The 22,579-nt window shown below is 41.1% G+C and overlaps 2 protein-coding genes across 2 annotated transcripts; one reads left to right on the top strand and one right to left on the bottom strand.

The window, feature by feature from the left end:
* Positions 1-13,441: 13,441 nt before the first annotated feature.
* Positions 13,442-14,464, top strand: insb (preproinsulin b). The gene is made up of 2 exons (XM_035669549.1): positions 13,442-13,631; positions 14,319-14,464. The coding sequence occupies exons 1-2, from the start codon at positions 13,442-13,444 to the stop codon at positions 14,462-14,464; spliced, it is 336 nt and encodes a 111-aa protein (XP_035525442.1).
* A 347-nt stretch (positions 14,465-14,811) lies between these two features.
* On the bottom strand, positions 14,812-22,579 carry hmmr (hyaluronan-mediated motility receptor (RHAMM)). Its single transcript, XM_035668753.1, has 20 exons — positions 22,456-22,579; positions 22,163-22,261; positions 21,977-22,053; positions 21,776-21,853; positions 21,416-21,604; positions 21,233-21,319; positions 20,980-21,091; positions 20,813-20,878; positions 20,506-20,579; positions 20,337-20,407; positions 19,887-20,254; positions 19,620-19,768; positions 19,289-19,524; positions 18,221-18,337; positions 17,903-18,103; positions 17,091-17,816; positions 16,927-16,999; positions 15,765-15,941; positions 15,493-15,652; positions 14,812-15,316 (listed from the first exon to the last, which is right to left on the bottom strand). Exons 1-20 carry the CDS (start codon positions 22,499-22,501, stop codon positions 15,300-15,302), a joined length of 3,123 nt encoding a protein of 1,040 aa, XP_035524646.1. The 5' UTR covers positions 22,502-22,579; the 3' UTR covers positions 14,812-15,299.

Below are 22,579 nucleotides of genomic sequence, written 5' to 3'. Positions count from 1 at the left end.
TGTGAGAGAAATTAAGCCCAAGATTGGCAGTATACCAGAAACTGCTGTGTTTTTTTGCGAGTGTGTGTGGGCGGACGTGGTTGTATTCCCCTTTCTTTGTGTGTAGTGGGGTGTAATGAATCGGATGCCATTTTGAGAAACGCTGTTTATGAGCATCTGGATTGACGTTGGAGGCGACAAGGGAATGCATGGAATTAAGGAAGAAGTGTGAGCTACATTTAACAGAATGTGACAGGCGCAAAATGACAGGGTTTGGCCCTGGAATCAGGATGCCATGTTGTGTACACACACACACATACACATACACACTCCTACACACACATAATCCTCACACACAGATATAGACACTCTCAGAACACACACACACACACACACTCTGCCATGGAAAAGTGGGTACAAGCATGAGGGGACAATTTGATCTGTTCCACCAAACACAAATCAATGTCTATGTGACTCTATTTTTGAGAGACACACACACCAACACCCACACAGTCCCAATCAGTTGGGCTTTCTCAGACAGGGACAAAACAAAGTCATCTGAGCCTGCAAGTGGCAGTCCCAGCCTAGTTGTGACAGCCAGGATAGTTGCTATTAGACAGATTAACCTGAGGGATTTCGGCCCAACCCCTACTGCCGAACAAGGACACAGCATTCTCTGTCCCTTTACATATTTTACTTTTAGAGTGAGGGATACACGGCTCCAAAAGGTCAGCATGGTTTGACTTCCTTTAATCAAAATGGACACCTTTACAAGTTCCTAATCTTTGAATCTTTTGTTAACTATAAAGAAAAGATTAATATTTTGTCAGATGTTGTGTCAAATCTTTGATTTTTAATTTCGTAAAATTGCATATAATAAAGTTCAAGAAGGAATACCTGGAATCCTGTTCTTTATCATCTTTCATCTAATATCAGATCATTGCTTCAAAGAAAGATGAAGTGAGGCGATAAGGCTGCATTATGCACAAGCATTCAGTTCACACGTGCATTAAAATATACTACATATATACAGGTCCACTCAGCCAGTCACTATTAATCTATTTATGCTGGAGGTTAAGGGTCAGGATATATAAGTGCAACTTCATGTGCAGGACATCCCCACCTGGATATGCTAACTCAACTTAATCTTCACAACTCTGTATTTATTAGCATATATATCACTAAGAAATACAGAGTTGTTGTTGTGTCACCCACATCCACTAAGACTCATAACTCATCCTCTCATACCCTATTTCCTCTGATGTCGCGCTCAGGGTGGGAAGCTCAAAAGCTGCTATCAAAAGGTATTGTCCTATTGCTGTGTTCCAGGTTGCAAGTCGTATAGGGAATCTGACAAATCATTATTATTTCACGGCTTCCCATATGGAAAGCAACTGAAAAGACAATAGATAGTGAGAATCCAGAGGCATGTTGGGCCATATTTCGGGGTAAAACAACATATTTGATAACCCATTAGCTTCCTTAAGGCACCAGCTAGTTTTAACATTCAACCACTTCCGAACAATACCATTTGAAAGTGTTATAAGATATGATAGTATAGGTGTAAATTAATTCTGAAATATCAATGCACATTTATTTAGGTCTGGAAGTAAAACACATACACATGTGACATTTTGCTATCTGGAACACAAATTTCTGTGTAATGTTTATACAGATCACCAACACAGAAGTGTGTTTCAAGAACTTTAGCAGTGAGTGATTTACGCCATCGTTGTGTAACACGGTCATTTTCAGTTACTAATCAACTGGGAAGGGAAAATTTAAAGTGAAACACGACTGACGATTTGTCAGATTCGCTACGTCTATACGACCTAGAACACAGCAGGATGACATTATCCTTTTAGATAACAGTATTTGAGAGTAACGTCAGAGGAAATATGGTATATGGCAATGGGAATATGGTTTTAGGCTTTGTATTGAACGTTTGGCCAAGTGTAACCATGAAACATAAAAAAAATATGCTCTACTGCAACTTCTTTCTCATATAGGCACAAAGCAGCTATTGTTTGGCACCTAGCAACCGCTGCGGTCTTCCAACACGGAGGAAGAATTCCACATATTCAGTGAAAAGCCTCCATCGCTGTTGGAAATAATGGCTACAGCTGCAAGTCATTTTCCCATGAGCTGAACATTGTTACTATGACACATTCTCTACAAGGCAGTGTGTTTAAAAAACAGAAGCAAAGTGAATTGAAGAAATATATACAGGAGCATGGAAGCTGTGTAAAAGCATGTGAAGAGACAAATTATATTGACACAGATATGTGTAATAAACATGAAAAACATAACACACAGGTAGGGAAAAATATGCATGCAGAAGAGGTGTAAGGAGCAGAATATATGAGGAGAGGAGGAGGAGGAGGAGGAGGAGTAAGGGGTGAAAGGCAGCTGGATGACAGTGACAGATGAGAGGCAGAGCTGACAGAGCGCTCAGTGATGGCAGTTTATCAGCATCTGGTCCGCAGGGTCACTTCAGCTCCCGGACTCCCCTTCTCATCTGTCTCCATCTCTCTCCCTCCCAGATCTCCTGACCCGTCTTTCTCTCCCTCCCTTCTCTCTCTCACTCATAGACTGACAGTTCTGACAGAGCACCAAAATGTGCAGTCAGTGTTCTTTTTCTTTCATTTCTCCCGCATAAACACACAGTGAGAAAAGTGTCCACAGAGACACGTCCACACACCAATTAAGGCAGAGAAATACCACTAACAATCTAACAGTAGTTGTCAATAACCTCAGAGATAGATTGGCCAAAGACTTTATTGCTTTGGCATTACCATATTTAAAATGCCAGCCTCCTGTGCAAGAGCAGGGGATTTATGCTGACTTCCCCCGGCTGACTGAATGTGATGTTTCAGGATAAAATACAGCCTTGGTGAAAGGAAGAGGAGAAAGTCAAGGGAGGCCAGGCTCACACTGCATGTGTACGACACCTTAATTGCATCAATGATTATCCCTCCACATTACGCTTTCCCTGCTCATATTTATAGTTGTGTCCAATTTTCATTATGCTCTTCATTATGGAGCATAAATAACCTGCGTAAATGTGCCGGCACACCACGACACACCCCATAACATTGCCAAGTGATATCCATCTTGTCCCTCAGTGATCCGACATTACCTGGCTGAATTATGTCTATTAGCTGCGCGTGGCCCCTCCCACTCCATCAGGACAGCAGTGCGCAGATGACAGCATTAACTTTTAAGACTTTATAGCATCTTCTTTACCCAACACATACCATTAATCCTCTTAATGGCCACCATGACCCCTTTCATCGTGTTTCATAAAATAAAAATATGAATAAAGCCCATTACAGTCTCTATTGTGGAGAGTCCCAGTGATAAATCAGAGCGGTTCTATTAGAAGGATTGCCTCTGTGACAAGTCAGGTTGGCCGCACTAAATCATCCGTGCTGTTTGCTTTATTAAAGCTCTTTTTTTGCCCGTTTTAATGCTTAAAGCTGGAATCTTTAACTTTCCACATGGTCTGAGTCATATTTCAATCCCTTTTTGTCCTTTAGCCAGTTGTTAAGGCTTCTGAACTAATATTTGCCCTCTGTCTCACTCACTTTTGGGATTCTTTGCTTGCTGTAGATAGATGTTTCCTCTTGTTAACATCTCCAAATGTGCTGTGTCCTGCAGCTGTTGCAAATGTTGAAATATGCAAAAGCCTCCAAAGTGTGGCTTTATGCTGTTAATTTGTATGCGTGTAACTACAAAAATCACTTAATTTTCTCTGGTTTGAACACTTTAATAGTGTTGTCAGCCAAAAAGGTCACCACCCACAGGAATAAGACTCTTCTAAGTCTAAGACACTAAGTCCTAATATTGTAAACATTTAGCAAACACCACCATAATGAAACTACTATATATTAAATTAGCTGCTGTAATCAGTATTTTTATATGAATAATGGATCTTATAACTATGTAAAAGTTGGTGCTCATAGTGTTCACAAAGAATTATCCCCCAACTTCGTCGTTCCTCTCAGCTAAACAAAGCTTTTTAACATTAACTCACTGTTTTGGTTCACTCTCGCCACTATCATTAGGGATATTTTCAGCTGAAGCTGGTAGCTTTTTAATGTTATTCAGAGAAAAACCTCTGATAAACCCACTGTATGCTAATTGACCTGCAGCAAACAGCAGACAGACGTAGTTAGTTGGTGTATATAGTGGAGCATTTAGCAGCTAACGAATCAGATATTTTTTTTTAAGGGGAGTGAATATCGGACTTATATTCATCAGGTGGACACAAACACAACTTCAACTGAATGCCAATGTTGTTTATTTCTTCTCGATGTGTAAATAAGCCAACGCTTGCTAACACATTCCCCACACAAATTTTCTAAAGTGATAATTTGTCAGTGTTTACAGCTTGTTGCACTGCCCACATGACCAAATAAATAAACTGATGTTGTTTTAACCAAACTGTTATCTTGTTTCTGTTTTTTCCTTTTTAAAGAATGTAAAGTAAAAATTTCTTTCATTTCAGTTTTATTGAAAACTTTTACTTTTGCAAAGCCAGTAATGAGCTATTGGCTTAATCACCAGACACCCATATTTGATGGGATATGGAGTTAAATAAGCTCTTTTAACCTCATCCAAAGGCATAACTGCCAAACTCTATTAGCCATGTGGAAATTATGTTATATTTTTAGATTAAATAAAGACCACAATGCAGAATCTGCATTCAGAAGGATTCATATCCCGAGACAGACATCTACTGGACAAGGGCAAAGGCCAGCCACACAGCGCATGGGGTGAATGTGCACACCTGTGTCTGTATATATAGTGGAAATATTGTGTGGATGAGAAGCTTAGGTCCATATACTGTTGAATTATGGAGCACGCCCTACCTGGAAAGAATGAAGTATTCTTGCATGGTATCAAAAAAACTTCAGAGTCCTCTGTTTTCACCTTTCTCCATTCCCACCCTGCCTTCTGTTCCTTGAAATTCTGTTTTGTGGCGACTCAGAGGGGAGTTCTCTGCTTTCTCTTCAAAGAATTATCTTCTCCTTTATTTTTCTTCAACATTGGGCAAAAATCTTCTTCTATTAAATGGGTAACAACCCTTGTGATTGAGCGTCACATATAGTTTGTTGCTCGGGCAATACAAACCAGTTTGTGCTAGGACACAGTAATGATAAATGGAATTATGCTTAACAAAAACGCTATCACTGGCTGTGGTACAACGGCCTTTTAGTAATTCTCAATTTGAGGATCTAACACTGCCCTTGAATTGTTTAGGCACAACTGGGACGGGTGGAGGAATTAATTTCAGATATTACCAAACAGCGGGGTACACAGCTCCTCAGGCGCCACAGACAAAATCTTTCATCCCTGTTAAAAAAAATTGAATGGGGATTTAAGGAGAACACAGATAATTCAATCTTTATCTGCGGCAAGCTACAATGAAATGTTAAGTTTCCAAGGGATCCTCTTACCTCAAAGGAGGACTCTGGAATGAAAGGACAACACATCAGAGGCATCTCTCTCCTGCTCTCAAGCAAAAGACTAAAACACATGCGCAGACACACATACCGATACACACATTCTCCCAGAAACACACACGCACACACAACATAAAAGGTTCTCATCAACATATCAAAGCTGTCGTGCCTCCTGTTCAACATGCTATATGCAAACTCAGTGGAAGCCAACAGGGCAACATACAGGCCTTCTCTGCAACTACACACTGCTTATATATAACACGCTGACAGCTCCTGGAGATAGCAGACAGTTACAGATCAAAATAACTCTCGGGTGTCAGGTAAACATGCACGTACACACAAACATGGACATGTTTGGCATTCTACTCCATAACCAACAGCACCTCTCTCGCTCACATTTACACCCGCAAAATGTATGAGAGAAAGTTTTCAAGTAAGAGATAGTGCTGGAAGGAGTGAGATGAACAGCTCAGGCTTAGTCACGTCAACTCAAACTCCCTGAGATACCCAATAACAGCACATAGATACTTCTCCAGAAAAGCTCCACTGTAGCATTACAGTTGTCAACATGCATCTAATCCACTGGTTTGGAGACCGTTACACTGAGTCAATATGCAATTTGAGGCAGGTTGGCAGAGAACATTGGATTGATTGATTCTGACCTTTTCCCTGACAGTACCTGCTGTACACATTCTCCATGAAATAATGAAAAGTGTTGAAATCCCTCTATCTTTAGCTTTTACCTCTTTTCTTCTCCCAAATAAGTGCCTGTTGTTAATCCCACTCATATGTCTGGCTGTGGGTCTGCTTTCTCTACTTTATCTCTGAGAGCAGGGGGAGACAGACTCAGGGGGGTGATACCAGCCTTATCGATTTGTGCAAACATGCGCAGACACATACACACACCCACACACACACACACACACACATATAAGCATTCCTTATAGCAGGTGGCTGTGCACAGCTTTGCCATAATCCTCAAGATTTACCTCTATCTATCCTACACCATAACTAGGAGGTGATTCTAGATAAAAGTGAAAACAATTTCTTATTATCAATATATCTACACACACTGACATCAAAATAACCAGCAATATTCTACCATATAATGCTTTTACTTAGGAAGATACTGCTATTTTAGCACGATAGCAGCATGGCGAACGGCATTATCAGTTGCTCAGCTGGTTCACCTCTTTGGTCCAGACTGAAATAGGCTACCTCAATATCTATTTGATCATGTTCCCCTCAGGATGTATTTTAATCACGTTGGTAATCCCTTAACTTTTAGTTTAGTGCCATCATCAGGTCAAATACTGCAGTTTACGACTAAATTCTTGCAGTGTAATTTCCATCAGCCTCAGCTGTACTTACCTCAGCTGTGTATAGTTCTAATTAGCAAATGTTAGCTAAGGTTGGTGAACACAGTAAACAATATGCCTGCCAAACATCAGCATGTTAACATTATTATGTGAGCATGTTAGGATGCTGATGTTAGCATTTAGCTCAAAGCACAGCTGTGCAGCCTCACTGAGCATGACTCTTGCAGCCGCCCTGACAATTGCCCAGTTTTTCCTGATTGTCTTTATAAATAGCTACCACCATGTTGTACAGTACTGGTGTATTCAAACACCAATTATATCAGCCCCTCCATTGCTATGCATTCTGATCCGCAATGCCTGCACTCTTTTATTTGATTGGCCAAAGCTAGGTGGTTACTGCACCCAAAGTTCAGCTTGGTGACTTTTGGGCAGCAGAAAAAAACCTGTTAGGATTTGCATGGGCGGCAACCGCCTCATACCCCTACTGGCGTGATTGAAACCACTTCTCCTTATTGAAAAGACAGTGAGTTACCGCGCTGAGGTGTGAAAGTCAGATGGATGCAGCCATAAAACTGATTTTGAATGCTGTCAACAAGACAAAGACTGTATCGTGTCAATCTCAAATGGAAGTGAATGAACACCCTCTTCCAATGAGAAATGTAAGAGATCAAGCACATTTCAAGCTGATGCTACTTCTCATTGGTGCATTTAAGGGTTGTAATCCCCAGATGGGAGGGTCACAATAGAAAGAGAAACAACATCCTTCTCCCTTCAGATGTGGTGTGAAGAAAAAAATCCCTTCAGAGAGGAAGCGAGGCACTCTCATATCAATCCATCAAACTAAAGGACGCCTAACGCAAACTAGAAAAATGCCAATTCTAAATTGAATTCTCTTGTCTCGCGCTGAGCTCAACTTGAAAAGGCCGGTCGCATGAGGGTTTAAATAGAAATCTATTTTCTAGCCTGAAAATCAAACTGGCCATCATTCTGTCCTGCCTCCCCTCTCTCTTGGGGACTTGTCACATTTATAACATGTAGTCATTTTCTCAGCTGTCAAACCATGCTCTTACCAAGCTCTGTTCCCCAACCCAACCTGTCAACTTTTAATTCTAATCTGCCCAAATGTCTTGTGTCTGTGTGTGTGTGTGCGCGTGCAATGAATCAAGTACAGTTTTTAAGAAAATGTATTCGGAATTACAAAGAGATTCCTATTATTCATTATTAATGTGTGCGTGCATGTTCTGTAAGGCTGTAAGGGTCCGGACAGAGGTGGCATAGCAAAGTAGGTCATGACAGAGGTTAGTACTGCATTAGCGACTGTCAGTGGCAGGACAGGAGAGTGCAGACACCAGGGCAGACCTCTCCCTCTCACTCACGGTCTCACACACACACACCAACGCTTTCTGAAAATCTGTGGCGTTCTGTCATGGATCTGAGCCAACAGGCCGTGACACACATGGAGGGCAGTGTCTGGAACAGGCGGACGTGTCCAGTCTGTCTTTTGTGTGTATGCGCACACATACATGAGACAATGTTTGCATATGACAGGGCTGCTTGACCTGCCAGAATCCAAACTGTTTGCCCTTGCCAAAAAAAAAGAAGTTCTCAACTTTTCTTTGACAGTTTTTTGATGCTTTCTCTTTTCGGCCCGCAGTGGTTTTTAATGGAAGTCGTTCGATATTCAAAGATTTGCTATGTCTAGGCACAGATGAATCTTCACGGAGCCTTTGTATCAGTATCCGTTTCTCAAAGTTGACTCATGGAAATCTGTCTCATTACTTCCGTCTTACGGTTCAAACTCTCACATAAAAACATAATGATTCAAGCTGTTTCTGTTGTCTGCTGCGTAAGTCAACGATTTTTTTTTTGATGTTCTAAGTCCCTTCAGTTTCCATCCTCAGAAAGTCGGGGATAATTATGGGAGTAAAAAGGCTCACTATCAGAGCAGATTAACAACATCTCACTTGGCTGAACTCCTCACTCCCTTTAATCTCCTCAAACGCAGTAGACGAGAAGACGAGTTATGCAACTCCCACCTTAGGGACCCAGCCGACTTTCCACCCAACTTCTGTCTGTCTCTGCATGTCTAGGGCGTCTGCTAGTCCTCTGCTATTTGATGTGTGTGTTTGAAGCAGCCATGCGACCGGGGAGAGAAGGATATGCCTGTTGTTAACAGCTCTTGCCGCTTTGCTCTGTTCCCCCGAGGAATGAGTTTCAAAGCATGGCAAAGTTGGACCTTTCCTGGTTCTACATTTAACACCTACTCAAATCGCAGTGCCAAGGTGCTGGATAGCTTTCTTCCCACCTTTCTCTTTTATCAATACTCCAAAGGCCCTCCTTTCATTAGCAAGGTTTTGAAAGACCTGCACTCCCTCTACTGTCATTTAGCTGAAACCTGTCATTTAAAGGAAGTGAACATCTGCTTCCGTTAATTTTTACAGTGCCCAAAAGCCACTTTAACACCCATGGACCCTTATGTGATGTTCTTTGTCTTACTTATTAAAAGGATATTTGATCTTGTCAGCTTGATATTATTATTACACATCAAAAATGCTACTGAGTTACAATGTTGTTTACTGTAAAGTCATTCTCCTTGTGGAAAATAAATGAAAAACAAGTTGAACTTTGGGTTAATTGGCTCTGTTTTTTTCATCTGGTTTCTGCATCAAATTACAACATACAGTATAAAAAGAGGCCGATAAAAATAAATCAACAGTCAGGAGTAAGAGAAAGTTTAACCGTTGATGTTCAGTCCATCAGAATGTAAATGTATCTTTACTTTAAAGGGGCATTTTTAGGCAAATTTATAATATCAGGATAAACTATTTAAGATGTTTCATCAGCTTTTATTATATATTACATTTCTACTACCAGTATGTTACCTCATCATCTTACACCAGACAACAAATTAGCATTTATGACATCATTAATGTTTTTTGACTGGTCAGTGCAGCTTCTTGATCAAAACTAAATACCAACATGAGATGAGATGAGTATGAGGTCAGAATGCAAGTTTAATGCATCCCCCCCTTTAAAGTGTAAAAAAGCATGTGTAAGCCAACCCTTGTTGGCATCTGCCTGATATGATTGTTAAGTTATTATATATATTGTTAAGGCATTTGTGTTGTTAGTGGAAAGATTCCAGTGAAAAATGTGTAGAAAAGATTCTACCACAAGCAGCAAACGTTACACATAGATTTATCTACAATATGTTGTAAATAGGTGCTTTGCAGAGACAGTAAAAACATAGTAACATGCAATATAGATCTGCATACATCACACGTAGAATACCACAAATAAACTTTCAACCTTAAGATTTATTTGTTCTTTTTCAGGTTGAGAAATCGGTTTCATTTATTAAAATGCATTTGGATTTATTGACCACTGGATCTTTTTCAAGGTGAGCATGCCGCTGGTGAGTACATTTAAATTCTATGCTGCAATGACAGCTAAAAAGGGAATGTGACACATTTTTAGAAACTACATTAGTCCTGCTCCTAGGACAGTTCAGCTGAACATGCACCTCTATTTCCTGAAGCTAAAAACTGATCCCTGAGAGTCACTGGAAGATGTAATATCTGCCATGGTTCCATACAAGATTTCTGAGTTTTTGCCATCCCTAGTAGCAAATTCCTGGTTTGTACATGTTATAAAATTATTTTTAGTGTGACAGTTCAACTTAGTATTAAAAGGCTCTACAATGTCAGAGCTTCACTGTCCACGATGCAGCCACACATTTCGCAAACATTCATGAATGTCCATGTCATATTTTATACACATATTTTATATTGTAGGTGTTCTTCTACGGGACATTCCACACATTGAGTGACCTGGTGTCAATTATAGCTATCAAAAGTGAAATTAAACCACAGAGGTAAAAAGGTGATAGTACAGAGCTGTGCTGCGTCCTCAGGGCCTGACAATCATTTCATATAAAATTATACAGTGTGTCACCTCTCATCTAAATTTGGCCTACCCTTAGATACCGTAGGCACACTGAAATGAAAAAGAACAGCTACTGCACATGACAAGAGTTAAGAAAAAGCTTTAACAACAGACAAAAGAGACCAATAATTGCATTTATGCACAGTAGCTTTATATGAGAAAAATATTTTTTTTAGGTAATTTTTAAGGAGGACCTACTCAGTAAGTATTGACACATCAGATGTAATGATACAAAGGTAAATTGAAAATAGCACAGGAATAAGCACCAACACAGCTTACTGTTACAAAATGTAACAATCATACTATCCAACACATGTACTCGATGTATCCAGGAAAGTGAAAACCTACCATATGATGAACATGATAGTTTTGTGGGTTTCTTTAGACATTATATTTGACTTGATAATAATTTTAGGCAGCATATTTTTTTTTTTTCATGAAATCTCTAGTTGACAGACTGATAACAGCCCTGGTAGCTTACCTGTAGACCTGGTGCCTCATGTACCAATGCTGGGTCCTCGCTGCAGCCGCCGTGGGTTCAACTCTGACCTGTGGCCCTTTGCTGCATGTCAGCCCCTTTCTCTTTCCCCCTTTTCTGACACTCTTCAGCGTTTTCTAAGCAATAAAAGCCCCCCCTCAAAATATATATTTTTTAATTACTGGCTATTATTTGTGCACACAGCTCCTACTTAACCTTAATCCTATAAACTGGGCTACCCACAGGCTTTAGAGGTATACATTTTGTCATATTTCACATTCTATCATATCTATTATTTATCTATTATTGTTTTTTCATGACTTTGTTAATATTCTATTTCTAATGACTACTGTTTTATAAGTGCTTTTTAAAAATACTAAAGTATTGGTGTCCTGGGTGACCCCAGTCAAAAGCCTTCTGCCTATACAGTTTTAAACACACCACTAGTGGTCACTAACAAACCTGGAGGTCCTCTAATCTACACTCTGATCAGAACATGGCATATGGTGTTTGTCTGTCGGCGTGTGACCTGTGCCAGTCAGGTCATCTCACAGCAGGGGGTTAAATTAGGTATCTCTCTAGGTGACTGGCCTTCTCAATTCTATCTCGAAACTGCTGTTGGTCCGCACTCCAGTTAAATGACTTAGTGCCACTCAAGAACAGATCAACATGCTTATAGGTCAGGGTGTTAATGAGAGGACCTTAGAGTTTTCCGCTGAGCCTGACAAAGGACAGGTGGAGGTGGGGAGTTATAAAGGGGCAAGGTAGCCAAGTGGAGATGTTCTCTGTACCTGTATAGTCCTAAAGGCCTGGGCCCTTTTCATCTATAACTACCAACTGCTCTGCTGCACTGAGGCCTCAAACACAGGTAAGCAAGTTTCTCTGTATTCCCTCAAGATTTCAACTTTTAAAATTTATGTGTATAATAACCAGGGATGAAAGTAAAGAGTAGCACGGGCAAGATCTATAATTTAACCAATCTGCTGTGCCAAGCAGCCTGGCATACAGCCAAGAGGGATAGAGGAGTGGCGGGCCAGATAGAGTGCTCTGCCAATGTTGTAATGCCTGGCACAGGTGCATTGTTAAAGACACTGTTAAAATGATTCATTTTCAATCCAATAATCTGCAGTACACTATAAGATGTCCACAAAAGGTCTATATAGTTTCTAAATGACTGCTAAATATGTTTTTCACCTTGAAAATGGAGCTGAACTTCCAACCCAGGAGAATATCCATCACAAATGGGATTTGACTAATAGCACTAATAACAATTCGGTTATCTCAGACAGATCATACCCACTCTTGAGCAGTACAGCTGCTAAGCTGGACAGCAAGGTGGGGGCTGACCTTGAGGATACACTGACAGTGTCCACAATGATGATTTTTTGACATCGGCATTCTTTCTAGCTTGTAATAGATGGTTTCTTTAATAAAATAAGGCTCACCTAGGGATAAAAAGAAAGCAAAAGGAATCAAAATAAAATCAATTTTCAATTAACTTCAATAGGAGCTGTGTAGAAATAACATTAAAAATAACCTTGGATGGCTGATCCCTGAGAAGCTGTTTATAAATTTGAACTATGAAATGTCCAACATGAAAAAGATAACATTCAGTTTTGGGTCGATTTTAAGTATTATTACCACATGTCACCAGTAAAGACCAGCTTGAAGACCACATCAAAATGTACATTTCGGCACTCATCGCTTTTCTTAATCTTTGATTGTGCTTGCTTATGCTCACACTGATTTGGAAGATTTTGAGATTTGAGTCAAATATCATCCAGTGACTTTTCTGCAGACCTTGCTTCACCACTGCTTTTCATCCCGGCGTTGGATTTCCAATAATAAAAAAAAAAGAACTGTTCAGTTTTCTGCTCACTTCAAAGCCCTTGTTTTGAGTTGGGGTATTGCTGCGTGCCTTCAGCGTTGTCTCTGAGCTAATATACTCCCAAGGCCTGAAGCCATCCGGTAGAATTTCATAGGAACATCGCAAAATATCTATATCGAAAGCTATTAAAAGAAAGTGGCTCGTAATGCCTGAGTGTTATCAAGAAAGGTCTGATCAAATTTGAACATCACTTCATCCTTTAGCTTTCAACCATCTGGCCTCGAGGTATTAAGCTTTGATGGGTGAATTCAGTTTTTGCTCTTTATCTTTGAAACCTATCATAATAATAATTAAAAAAAGATCAGATGTGTACTATTTTGTGTGTGAGATTTTCTTTTTGTGCTCTTTCCAAGCTCTCCCTCCTATGGCCAGGGTACCATGGGCGGTGTCCATGCTGTTACTGCTGGTGCTTTACTCTCCAGGGGCATCCTCAGTCCCCGCCCAGCACTTGTGTGGCTCTCACCTGGTGGACGCCCTCTACTTTGTATGCGGAGAACGGGGCTTCTTCTACACTCCAAACCGACCCCACAAGCGGGACCTGGAACATCTGCTCGGTAAGGCCACTGTGGGAACAGTTATGACTTCTTCTGTTTAACTTGTGTAAAAACTAAAATTCTAATTGTCCTCTTGATGGTAGGAGTTCAGAAAGGAACAGTATGACATTGCCCAGAGACCCCAGGCTGGCTTTGTGTTTCTGTAGTCTCTGCCTGCCATGTTCAAAGTTCAGACTGAGTCTAATGAGAATGCCAATTTGGATCCTAGCTGGAGGAAAAATGTTTTGAGACAACATGCTGGAAACTTCCCTGAACTAAATCTATGTATCTGTCCGAACCATCATTAGTGTGCAAAACCGGTCTCCGGCCTCTTTTGAATTCAGTGGTGTGGCCAGGCTTTTGTTTCTTATTGTTGCTTTCAACTTTTATGATGTTACATATCCAATAATCACAAATCTTGTGAAATCGCCAAATTCCTTGTTATTCTCTCATTATTTGGATCGCCCACCTCACATTGATGTTTTGATGTTAACTTGTGTAAGCTATTATATGCCTCTGTTGGAGCTCCGTCATATCTCCTCTTGAAGTAGAGACTAACAAGACTAAATGGATTGGGGAGATCAGATTACCTAGCCATTAAGTCTCCATTAAAGTGTGAACAAATCTAAATGGTAGTGAAGAACTGGAGGTTTGCACAGCAGCAGCCGAACTTAACACAGGGCTATGGAAACTGTCTTCACTTCAAAGGGTTCCTGTCCAAAAGAGCCAGACAGGAGCAGCGGCTGTGGAAGGCTCTGTCTGGCCACGAGGAGCCCAAGGTGAAGAGAGGCATCGTGGAACAGTGCTGCCACAAGCCATGCAGCATTTACCACCTGGAGGGCTACTGCGAATGACTCGTCACTCCACGACTAGCACCACTCATAGCTTGTAAAAAGTCAATTTCTGGCCCAATACTTGCTGGCTATGTCTTATCAACCGAAGGAAATAAAGCTTCATGACCCATAACCCAGGGCCCCTCTCTGCAAAGATGTGAATTTGTGTTCTTTGTAGCTGGTATATAGTGTGGGTGAAACATGGGTTATAATAGCTTTTTGCTGCGCTCCGACATGTGGCTGCAGTCCTTGAGTGCTCTCTACTGGATGAGGATGGACATAGCCAAGAAGATCCAAGCAAAAAGTAGGCTCTGTACATAACCTTTTTTACACTTGGGTCAGTAAGAGTCAATAAATACCAGTAACACTTTTGTTTAAGAGTATTAAAATCTGTCTTTATTTACAAATAAGAAAGATTCATACAGAGCTAAGCTAAGGAAGTTACACAGATACAATTCTAAAAACACATTTAACAATAAAAAGTATCTCACATTTTTATGGCTACGGTTTTATTCTCTGCATTGCATGTACCATCTATTTCCTCATTATTTTCACTCACTGCTCCTGTACACACACACACACACACACAATCTGCTCCTAACATTTCTTTTTAAAATCAAAACGAACATAAAACCTCTTTCTGTATGTAACAATTGGACACAAAAGGCTGTAAAACAGGATGTGGGAATATAGTTTACAATTTTAAGAAGCATGAATTACTGATGATAATGAATTATGAGTACAAATACAAAAAAGCATCCAAGTAAGAGGTTGGTAAGTATTCAAAAAACCAAACCATAGAAATTAAATTAGGCTGCCAATTAGTTGTCGGTTCTTGCCTGGTAGAACAGCTCCATTATGCATAATGATTTCCTGACAAAACAAACAAACAATTAGGTTTCCACACAAATATGTCAGCAGTTTCATTAGGTGAACATAAAAAAATCATATAAATGTTAAATTCTTACTACATCTTGTCATATCCCCAAAGTGCTGGCCCTATATACAGTAGGTTCAGGGTGTTGCAGTGAGGTCAGGTTAGTGCTCACCTTTAAGAGTTTCAGTTGTTTCAGTTTGCCTGTTCTCTTTGTTGTGTTGGAAAGCTTTGCTGGGATCGAACTTGCGGCAAGGAGCACCGGGGAGCTTTGACTTCAGCTGCTCCAGGTCACTCTTCTGCCGGTTCACCTGGGACCGAAGCTTAGACATCTCCTACACACGCAGCCAGGACCAGGGGGATTAAGGACAGGCATTTGAACTCGAGACAAAACGTGCGTCTATGTGTGTGGTTTGGAAAGCAGACTGTGCTGCTCTCATGTATCACCTGTTTTAGAAAGATGTTCTCATCTTTCAGTTTCATCACATGTTTGATCTTCTGCTTCTGATTCTGGTGGCCCAGCAGACGAGCGTAAGCATCAGACAACTTGTTTAACTCCTCCTGGTTTGCTCCGTTTTCATTGAGTAGTGCATTTCGCTCAGCTGCAAACGCATTGAGCTGTTCCTGCGGGCACACACCAACATAAACATTGAGAGCTAAACTCTTTAACTAAAAACGGCATGAATTGATTTTTTCTGGCCACTAGGTGGCAGCGCAACAAGCCGGGTCTCGAACAAGGTTGATGAGAGTTGATTGAATCAAAACAGTGAAAGTGCAGCCTGTAAAACCAAAACAATGAGCTCAGAGACACTAAAAGTACTACAAGTAGAGATAGACTGATTATCAGCTTGGCCAATTATCTGAGCCGTAGTTTTTTTGTTTTTCCAACTGCCAATAAAATAAATGAATTTAAAAATGAAAATCAGAGCCAAAGTAGCACGCTGTAATGCAGCCACCTCTCTCGGTCTGTTGTCACCACTGTGTAGTCTCGTAGTGTCCCGCCCACAACACTATCTGATTGGTTGCATGTCATGAGTACGTTTTTTTGCCTTTATTGGATAGTGACAACCAAAGATAGACAGGAAAAGGGGGCAGAGAGAGAGAGGGGATGACACGCAGCAAAGGGCCGCAGGGTAGCTTAATCTATAAGAATACATTTATATATTCTATTAATAATATAAATCTGCAAAGTAACTAGTAGGTTATAAAATAGTAGAGTAAAAAGTACAATATTTGCCTCCAAAATGTAGTGGATGTATAAAGTAGCATTAAATGGAAATACTAATAGTAATACTAAACCTAATCAATACAGTACAGGTACCTAAACATTGTACTTACGTACAGTACTTGAGTAAATGTACAATTCAGCACTGGTTATTCTAAATATTTTGACATTAAGATTCTTTTTTTTTTACTGTAATGTATAGCAGTTCCAGTTCTGTATCGTCCCTGAAAAAGCTATGTTGGTCACTGCCTACTTTAAAGCTGAGTAGAACTGCAGAGTTGGGTGATAATTATCTGTGGTTTCATCACTACAAGCTGATTAAAACTGATTAGAGCAGCTTTAATGATGATCTGGGTTATTTTAATTGATGTGGAAATGACTGACCTGGAAGGGCCTGACTTTCGCAAACAGCTCCTCATATTGGTTCCTCCAGTGTTCGGTCTCTGAACTTTGAGAGCTTGGAAGAAAGGAATGAAGAGTAAAAATGCACTGTAAAAACAAACAAACTCCTGATTACACATACACAAATAAAACACAATCTTCCTCACCTTTTCTCCTGTGCTTCAGTTATTTGTCTTTGGAGTTCTCCTCGTTGCTCCTCCATCTCCCACTGCAGTGTAACCTTTTCCTGAGTCAGTACTTCGACCTGTTCCTGCAGAGCCCGTCTGTCTTGTCTTTGTTCATCCAACTCACACCGCACAGCCCGTGTCTTCTCTTCCATAAGGTCTAATTGGGCCTGGAAGCTCGAGCGCCCTTGTTCAACCTCATCCAGGCGAGACTGAAGCCGATTTTTGTCCTGCTCTGCGTTGTTTAGCTGATTTTCAAGAGCAAGCCTGGACTGGTCTTTGAGTTCTACTTGAGACAGAAGACTTTTGCTTTCCTCCTCTACTCTCTCAAGCTCAGTCTGAAATCTGAGCACCTCTGACTTGACCTGCTGGTGGTCTTCCCTTTCAACCTCCAATGCTTTCCTCTCCTCCTGAAGGGCTGTCTGAATTTTCCCCCTCTCTTCTCTTTCTTGTTGGAGCTGTTCGATTATGTCCTCTTTTTCCTGGCTGACCTCCTCTAGGAGTTTCTGAGCTTTTTCTATCTCATTTTGGAGCTGAGTTACACTCTGACCTCTCTGTTCCTCTAGTTGCCCCAGCGCCTCTTCCCTTCCTTTTGTCTGCAGCTGTAGCTCCTGCTGTAGATGACTGATCAGGCCGGCATGGCTTGCCTCCATGGCCTTCATCTCCTCATCTTTTTGTGCAAGGCGAGTCTGCACCTCCAGCAATATTCTATCAAGTTAAAAAGATAAAAGATAAGTTAAGGTAGAAATGTGATGGTTATTTCAACACAGACTTAAAGTGAATTTGCAGCATACCTTGAATTCTCCTCCCTGGCTTTTGCTTCAGCTAACTGTCTCTCCTGGTGCTCCTCTAACCCTTCCTTCACTCTGTTGATTTCCTCCTCTTTCTGTTGAACCACTTTGTCCATCTCCTCCTTCATCTGCTGGGTCACTGTCTCCACCTCCGCTTCCAGTGTTTTCTGTCTTCCTTCTGCTTCCTTCAGAGCTTCTTTGGTGCTGAAAAGCAAAACAAGCAGTCTGTGAACCTTACAAACTGACAGAATTTTAAGCTAAACGCCAACACAAATCAATCTGACACTCCAAAAACACTTTGAGAAACAGTCGAGTGCTCACCTTTCCAGCTCTGTAACAATGTCTGCCATCTTGCTCAGTGAGTTTGTTTGTGCCTCTTGGAGTTCTTTCATGGCTGTAAAATGCTCCTCTTTAAAAGCTGCCACATCATTGCTCTTACTAAAAGTCACAAGCACACAGTTTTGAAGTGTTAAAAGTGGGTATCTTGTCTTTAATACCCCAGAACACAGAATTCAAATGATATAAGCACCATCCTCTTTTTTTGTCTTTTACAAATTTTAAAGACTTCTTTTGCAATCAGAGCCATCACAATTAGCTGATTAATAAAATAGGCAATTAAGAGGTAATTTATGAAACTATATTGGTGATTAATACAAAATTTCAATCAAATCATTTGAATTAAATCATTTTACAATTAAAAATCCTTCCTAGCTTCTCAAATGTTACAATTTGCTTTGCTCTGTACGGTTGGTTGGACAAAACAAGACATCTGAAGGATTCATCTTAGGCTCTGAGAAATTATGACTTCATGGCATCTCATAGACTAAAGTAATAATAGATAAATAGATAAGCCAGAAAATAACAGATTCACTGGTAATGAAAATATCTTTTGTTTCAGCCATAGCACATCAAAGGTCTGTCATCTTGAGCCTGAAATTTGGCACAAGATGTGTTTTTGAATATCGTGCCTACTATTTTTTTTCTCGTCCACTATTACCTTCTCAACTGTCTAATGAAAACAAAAAGTTAAACATTAAAGACATGTTCCCCTTAGATTCCAAAGACATGGTGAGGTGACTTGCAAGCGTGAAATTGGTCATGAACAGAAATAGACAGTGACCCGCTGTCTGTATCAAACCTGTGATGGACTGGCAACCTGTCAATTATTTTTCTCTACTTTATGCTCAGTGTTTGTTGGGACATGCTCCCAGCTGCCTCTGACTCTAAATAGCAACACACGGGCAGAGGCACCAAATCAAAGGAAGAAGAAAACAAAACAAAAGGTGTTGTTTTGCAAGTGTAGTGATGATATGAGTGTGACATTCAAACTTTATCTTTATACTTTTTCGCCCAACACCTTATCAGGATGCTTGGGTTTTGGTTGCTTACCTCTCCAGCAGTGCTCTGGTATCACTCAGCTGTCTCTCCAGCTCGCTCTTTTCCTCCTGCAGCCTTTGGACGGCCTCCTGACTGCTCTCCACCACCTCCTGCTTCCTCTGCTCCTGATCCTCCAAGAGAGCGAGCTCTCCCAGCACCTCCTCCATCTCCTCCTTCAGCTGTCTCAACCGCTCCTCAGACTCCTCTCTCTCCTGCTCCACCAGCACAGTCAGGGAGTCCACAAGTGCCTGTAGTAAAGAGGAAACAGTCAGTTCTAGCTTTAGGTGGTTTTACACTGAATCTAAAAAGAACGTCCCATGTAGGACAAAAACATCTGTGTAACCTTTTCTTTTGCCAGTTCTTCAGTAAGAGTAGCATGTTCTTGCTCAAGCTGAATCTGTCTCTTTTTCTCATCTCTTTTAGCCTCCTTTAGCAAAGCGATCTCTGTTTTCAACTCCTCCACTCTCCTGAAGCCCTGCTCCTGGGCCTTACCTAAAAACCAAAAACAGATACACACAACACATGCATCATATAATCATACTCATTATATAGCCGTCAATTTATTATTGCAATTTAAATTAACATTGTTAAAGAACATTGGTGAACATACTCCTCTCTTCCTCAGAGAACAGATATCTCTGTTCAAGGTGTGCCACTCTCTCATCCAGCTCCTTCTCCGTCCTTCTGAGCACCTCCCTCAGTCTAGCAAGCTCAGCCTCCTGCTGTCGAACTGTTGCTTGTGAGTCCTGAACTTCTTGTTTGGCCGACTTAATTTGCTCCTCCATGTCACTCACTGACTTTTGTGAAGACTTAAGCTCCAGCACTTGGTTGTCCAATAGCTTCTCCGCCGCTATTAAAGCATTCTTTGAGGCCTGCAGCTCTTGCTGGAATTTCTGTGCCTCCTCCTCTTTTTGTCTGAGCATGCCTTGAGTGCTTTCTAGCTCAGTAGAGTGCTGCAGTAGTTCAGTCTCTAGTTGCCTATGGAAATAAAAAAAGACACATTAATGTGATGGTCTACAGATGAGATCTAACTTGCTTGATCTATTAGGCATTTCCTTACTTTACTTTCTCCAGCTGAGGACCAGCAACAGCGTTCTCCTGTGCCTTCTCTCTGAGCTTTAAGCGGAGATCCTACGAACAGGTCAAAGTATTTCACAAAATGTAATTTTTTAAAATGGCAGAAAGGTGTCCACTTTTGTAAGATTTGCTTTTACAGGCCTAGTTTATACCTGGATCTGGTCATTGGCTGTATCCAGGTATCCCTGCAAGACTCTGATCTCCTCCCTCAGCTCCCGTATCACAGCTGGTAAATAACACACAATTATGGGTGGGAGCAAACTCGTAAACACTGGCAGAAACACCTATAACCTGTTTATTTGTACATCAAGGGCAATAATACAGACATGCATGCATCTCAATGTGTATAAAACAGGCGGAGAAACCCAGAAACAAGCCCAGAGACGATACTTTGTGGCGTTTATGGGTAAAACTAAATGTGTGTCAAGGAAAAAGCCAGCCATACACAGAACTTCTCACCATGCAATCTAGCGTTCTCATTCTCCAGATCTTCGTTCTGGGTTTTGGTCACTTTATGAAGGTCCTCTGTAAAAGTCAAAGTACAGTCCTGGTTACCTTATTGTTGCTGGTTATCCACTTTTATGTCTCTAAACATTTAAGCACGTTCAGGTTCTGTTCAATCTTACCCAAGTCTTTATTCCTGTCCTTTAGAGCCGTGGCAGTAGCCCTGGCAGCTTGGAGGTCAGTTTCTAACAACTTCAGTTGGCCTTCACTGTTAATCTGCAGGACACTTAACTCCTGGACACACACACACACACACACGCTATATATAAGCATCAGCGTCTACTGCAAACGTGCACATGTGCTAATAAACTCTGACTTAACGTTTAGCTGCAATTAAACCAATCAAGGATTATACTAGATAATTAAAAGTCACACCTTGTTTTTAGCATCCAGAGTGTTCCTGGCCTCCATCAACTCCATTGTAAGAGAATTGATTCTCTTTTTTGTAGTATCAGCAGAAACCTAAAAAAAACAAAAACACATACTCATCCAGGCATAATCAAGACGGGATTTCTAAATACACCAAAACCTAAATACAAACACCAATACCAAGCACACCTTGTTTTTTAGGAACTCATTGATTTTCTTGAGCTCGGCCCGCTGTCTTTCAAGGGTGGTAACATTGGCAGCAAGGCCCGTCTTCTCCCTGACTGCAGCCAGCAGCTTGGCCTCCACCTTCTTCATCTCCTCTTCCAGAGCCAGCAAGCGACGGTCCTGCTCCCCCCGCTGCTGGACTAGGGACCTTATCTGGGAACAAACAAAGTTAAAAGTTATGACTTCGACATCTGCAGTATAAGCTACAATGACGACGTGAACATCTGTCAATTTACCAGTTACTCAGTTATAAATCAACACACAGGAAGCAGTAGATTTTCTGTGGTGGACCTGTGGCACAAATGCTTCTTGGATGAAGCGTACCTCTTTCTCCAAGAGCTTCTGCTGCTTCCTTTCCATGGTCATGCAATTCTTCTCTTTCTTGACACTTGAGCCTTCCATCTATGTTTTCACAAGAAATAAAAAGGAGGGTTAGGTTTATATGTCAGGAGCAGCTGCAGGACAAGCAGACCTGTTCGTGAGGAGCCATCCAAGTATTACACGGTGAAAGAAAAGACAACTTACAAGACCATCCACCGACAGAGTCCTACGGACCGGTGACATTAGGGCGCTTCTGCAGGGCGACGGTGGCGGCAGAGCGGCTGGAGACACAGGTGATGAAAATAAATGACCCAAAACGTCAGCTTTCAGTTAAAGTTATATCCTAGTTTCATTTTCCAGCGTTGCATTGTGCGTCTCATATTTACCCACCAGCCTTAACAGGTCTGAATCGATCAGATTTGTCGAAGGAAGCAGCTCCCTTCAGGTCCCCAGGTTTAATCTCATAGGACCCCGGTGCTGGGGCACAACCTGCGGCCAATAGCACGACGTTAGCCAAGTTACTGGAGCTCCTTCTTAACTAACTATCTTTGTTTTTTAACTAGTTAACGTTAGAAATGAGCTGCGGGTGTCAGCTAACACTTGCTTACGTTAACGTACTTACCGTTGTATAACTTTATGAGCTAACCGCTACACCAGCTGCTAGCTCTTTGAACGTCACTTACCTACGTTCTCGTTGAACCTTTTCAAAGGGGCTCTTGAGAAAGACATATTTTTTTTTTTTTTTAGTCCAGTGTTTGCAGCTTAATACTGAATTTTCCAAGAGGCTCGACAAGGCTGCAGTGCAGC

Source organism: Morone saxatilis, unplaced genomic scaffold (assembly GCF_004916995.1).
Source record: "Morone saxatilis isolate NCDOM2014 unplaced genomic scaffold, NCSU_SB_2.0 Contig22, whole genome shotgun sequence".
Taxonomy (NCBI): domain Eukaryota; kingdom Metazoa; phylum Chordata; class Actinopteri; family Moronidae; genus Morone; species Morone saxatilis.
Note: the sequence above shows the minus strand (reverse complement) of the source record. Positions and strands in the feature narration are given on the sequence as shown.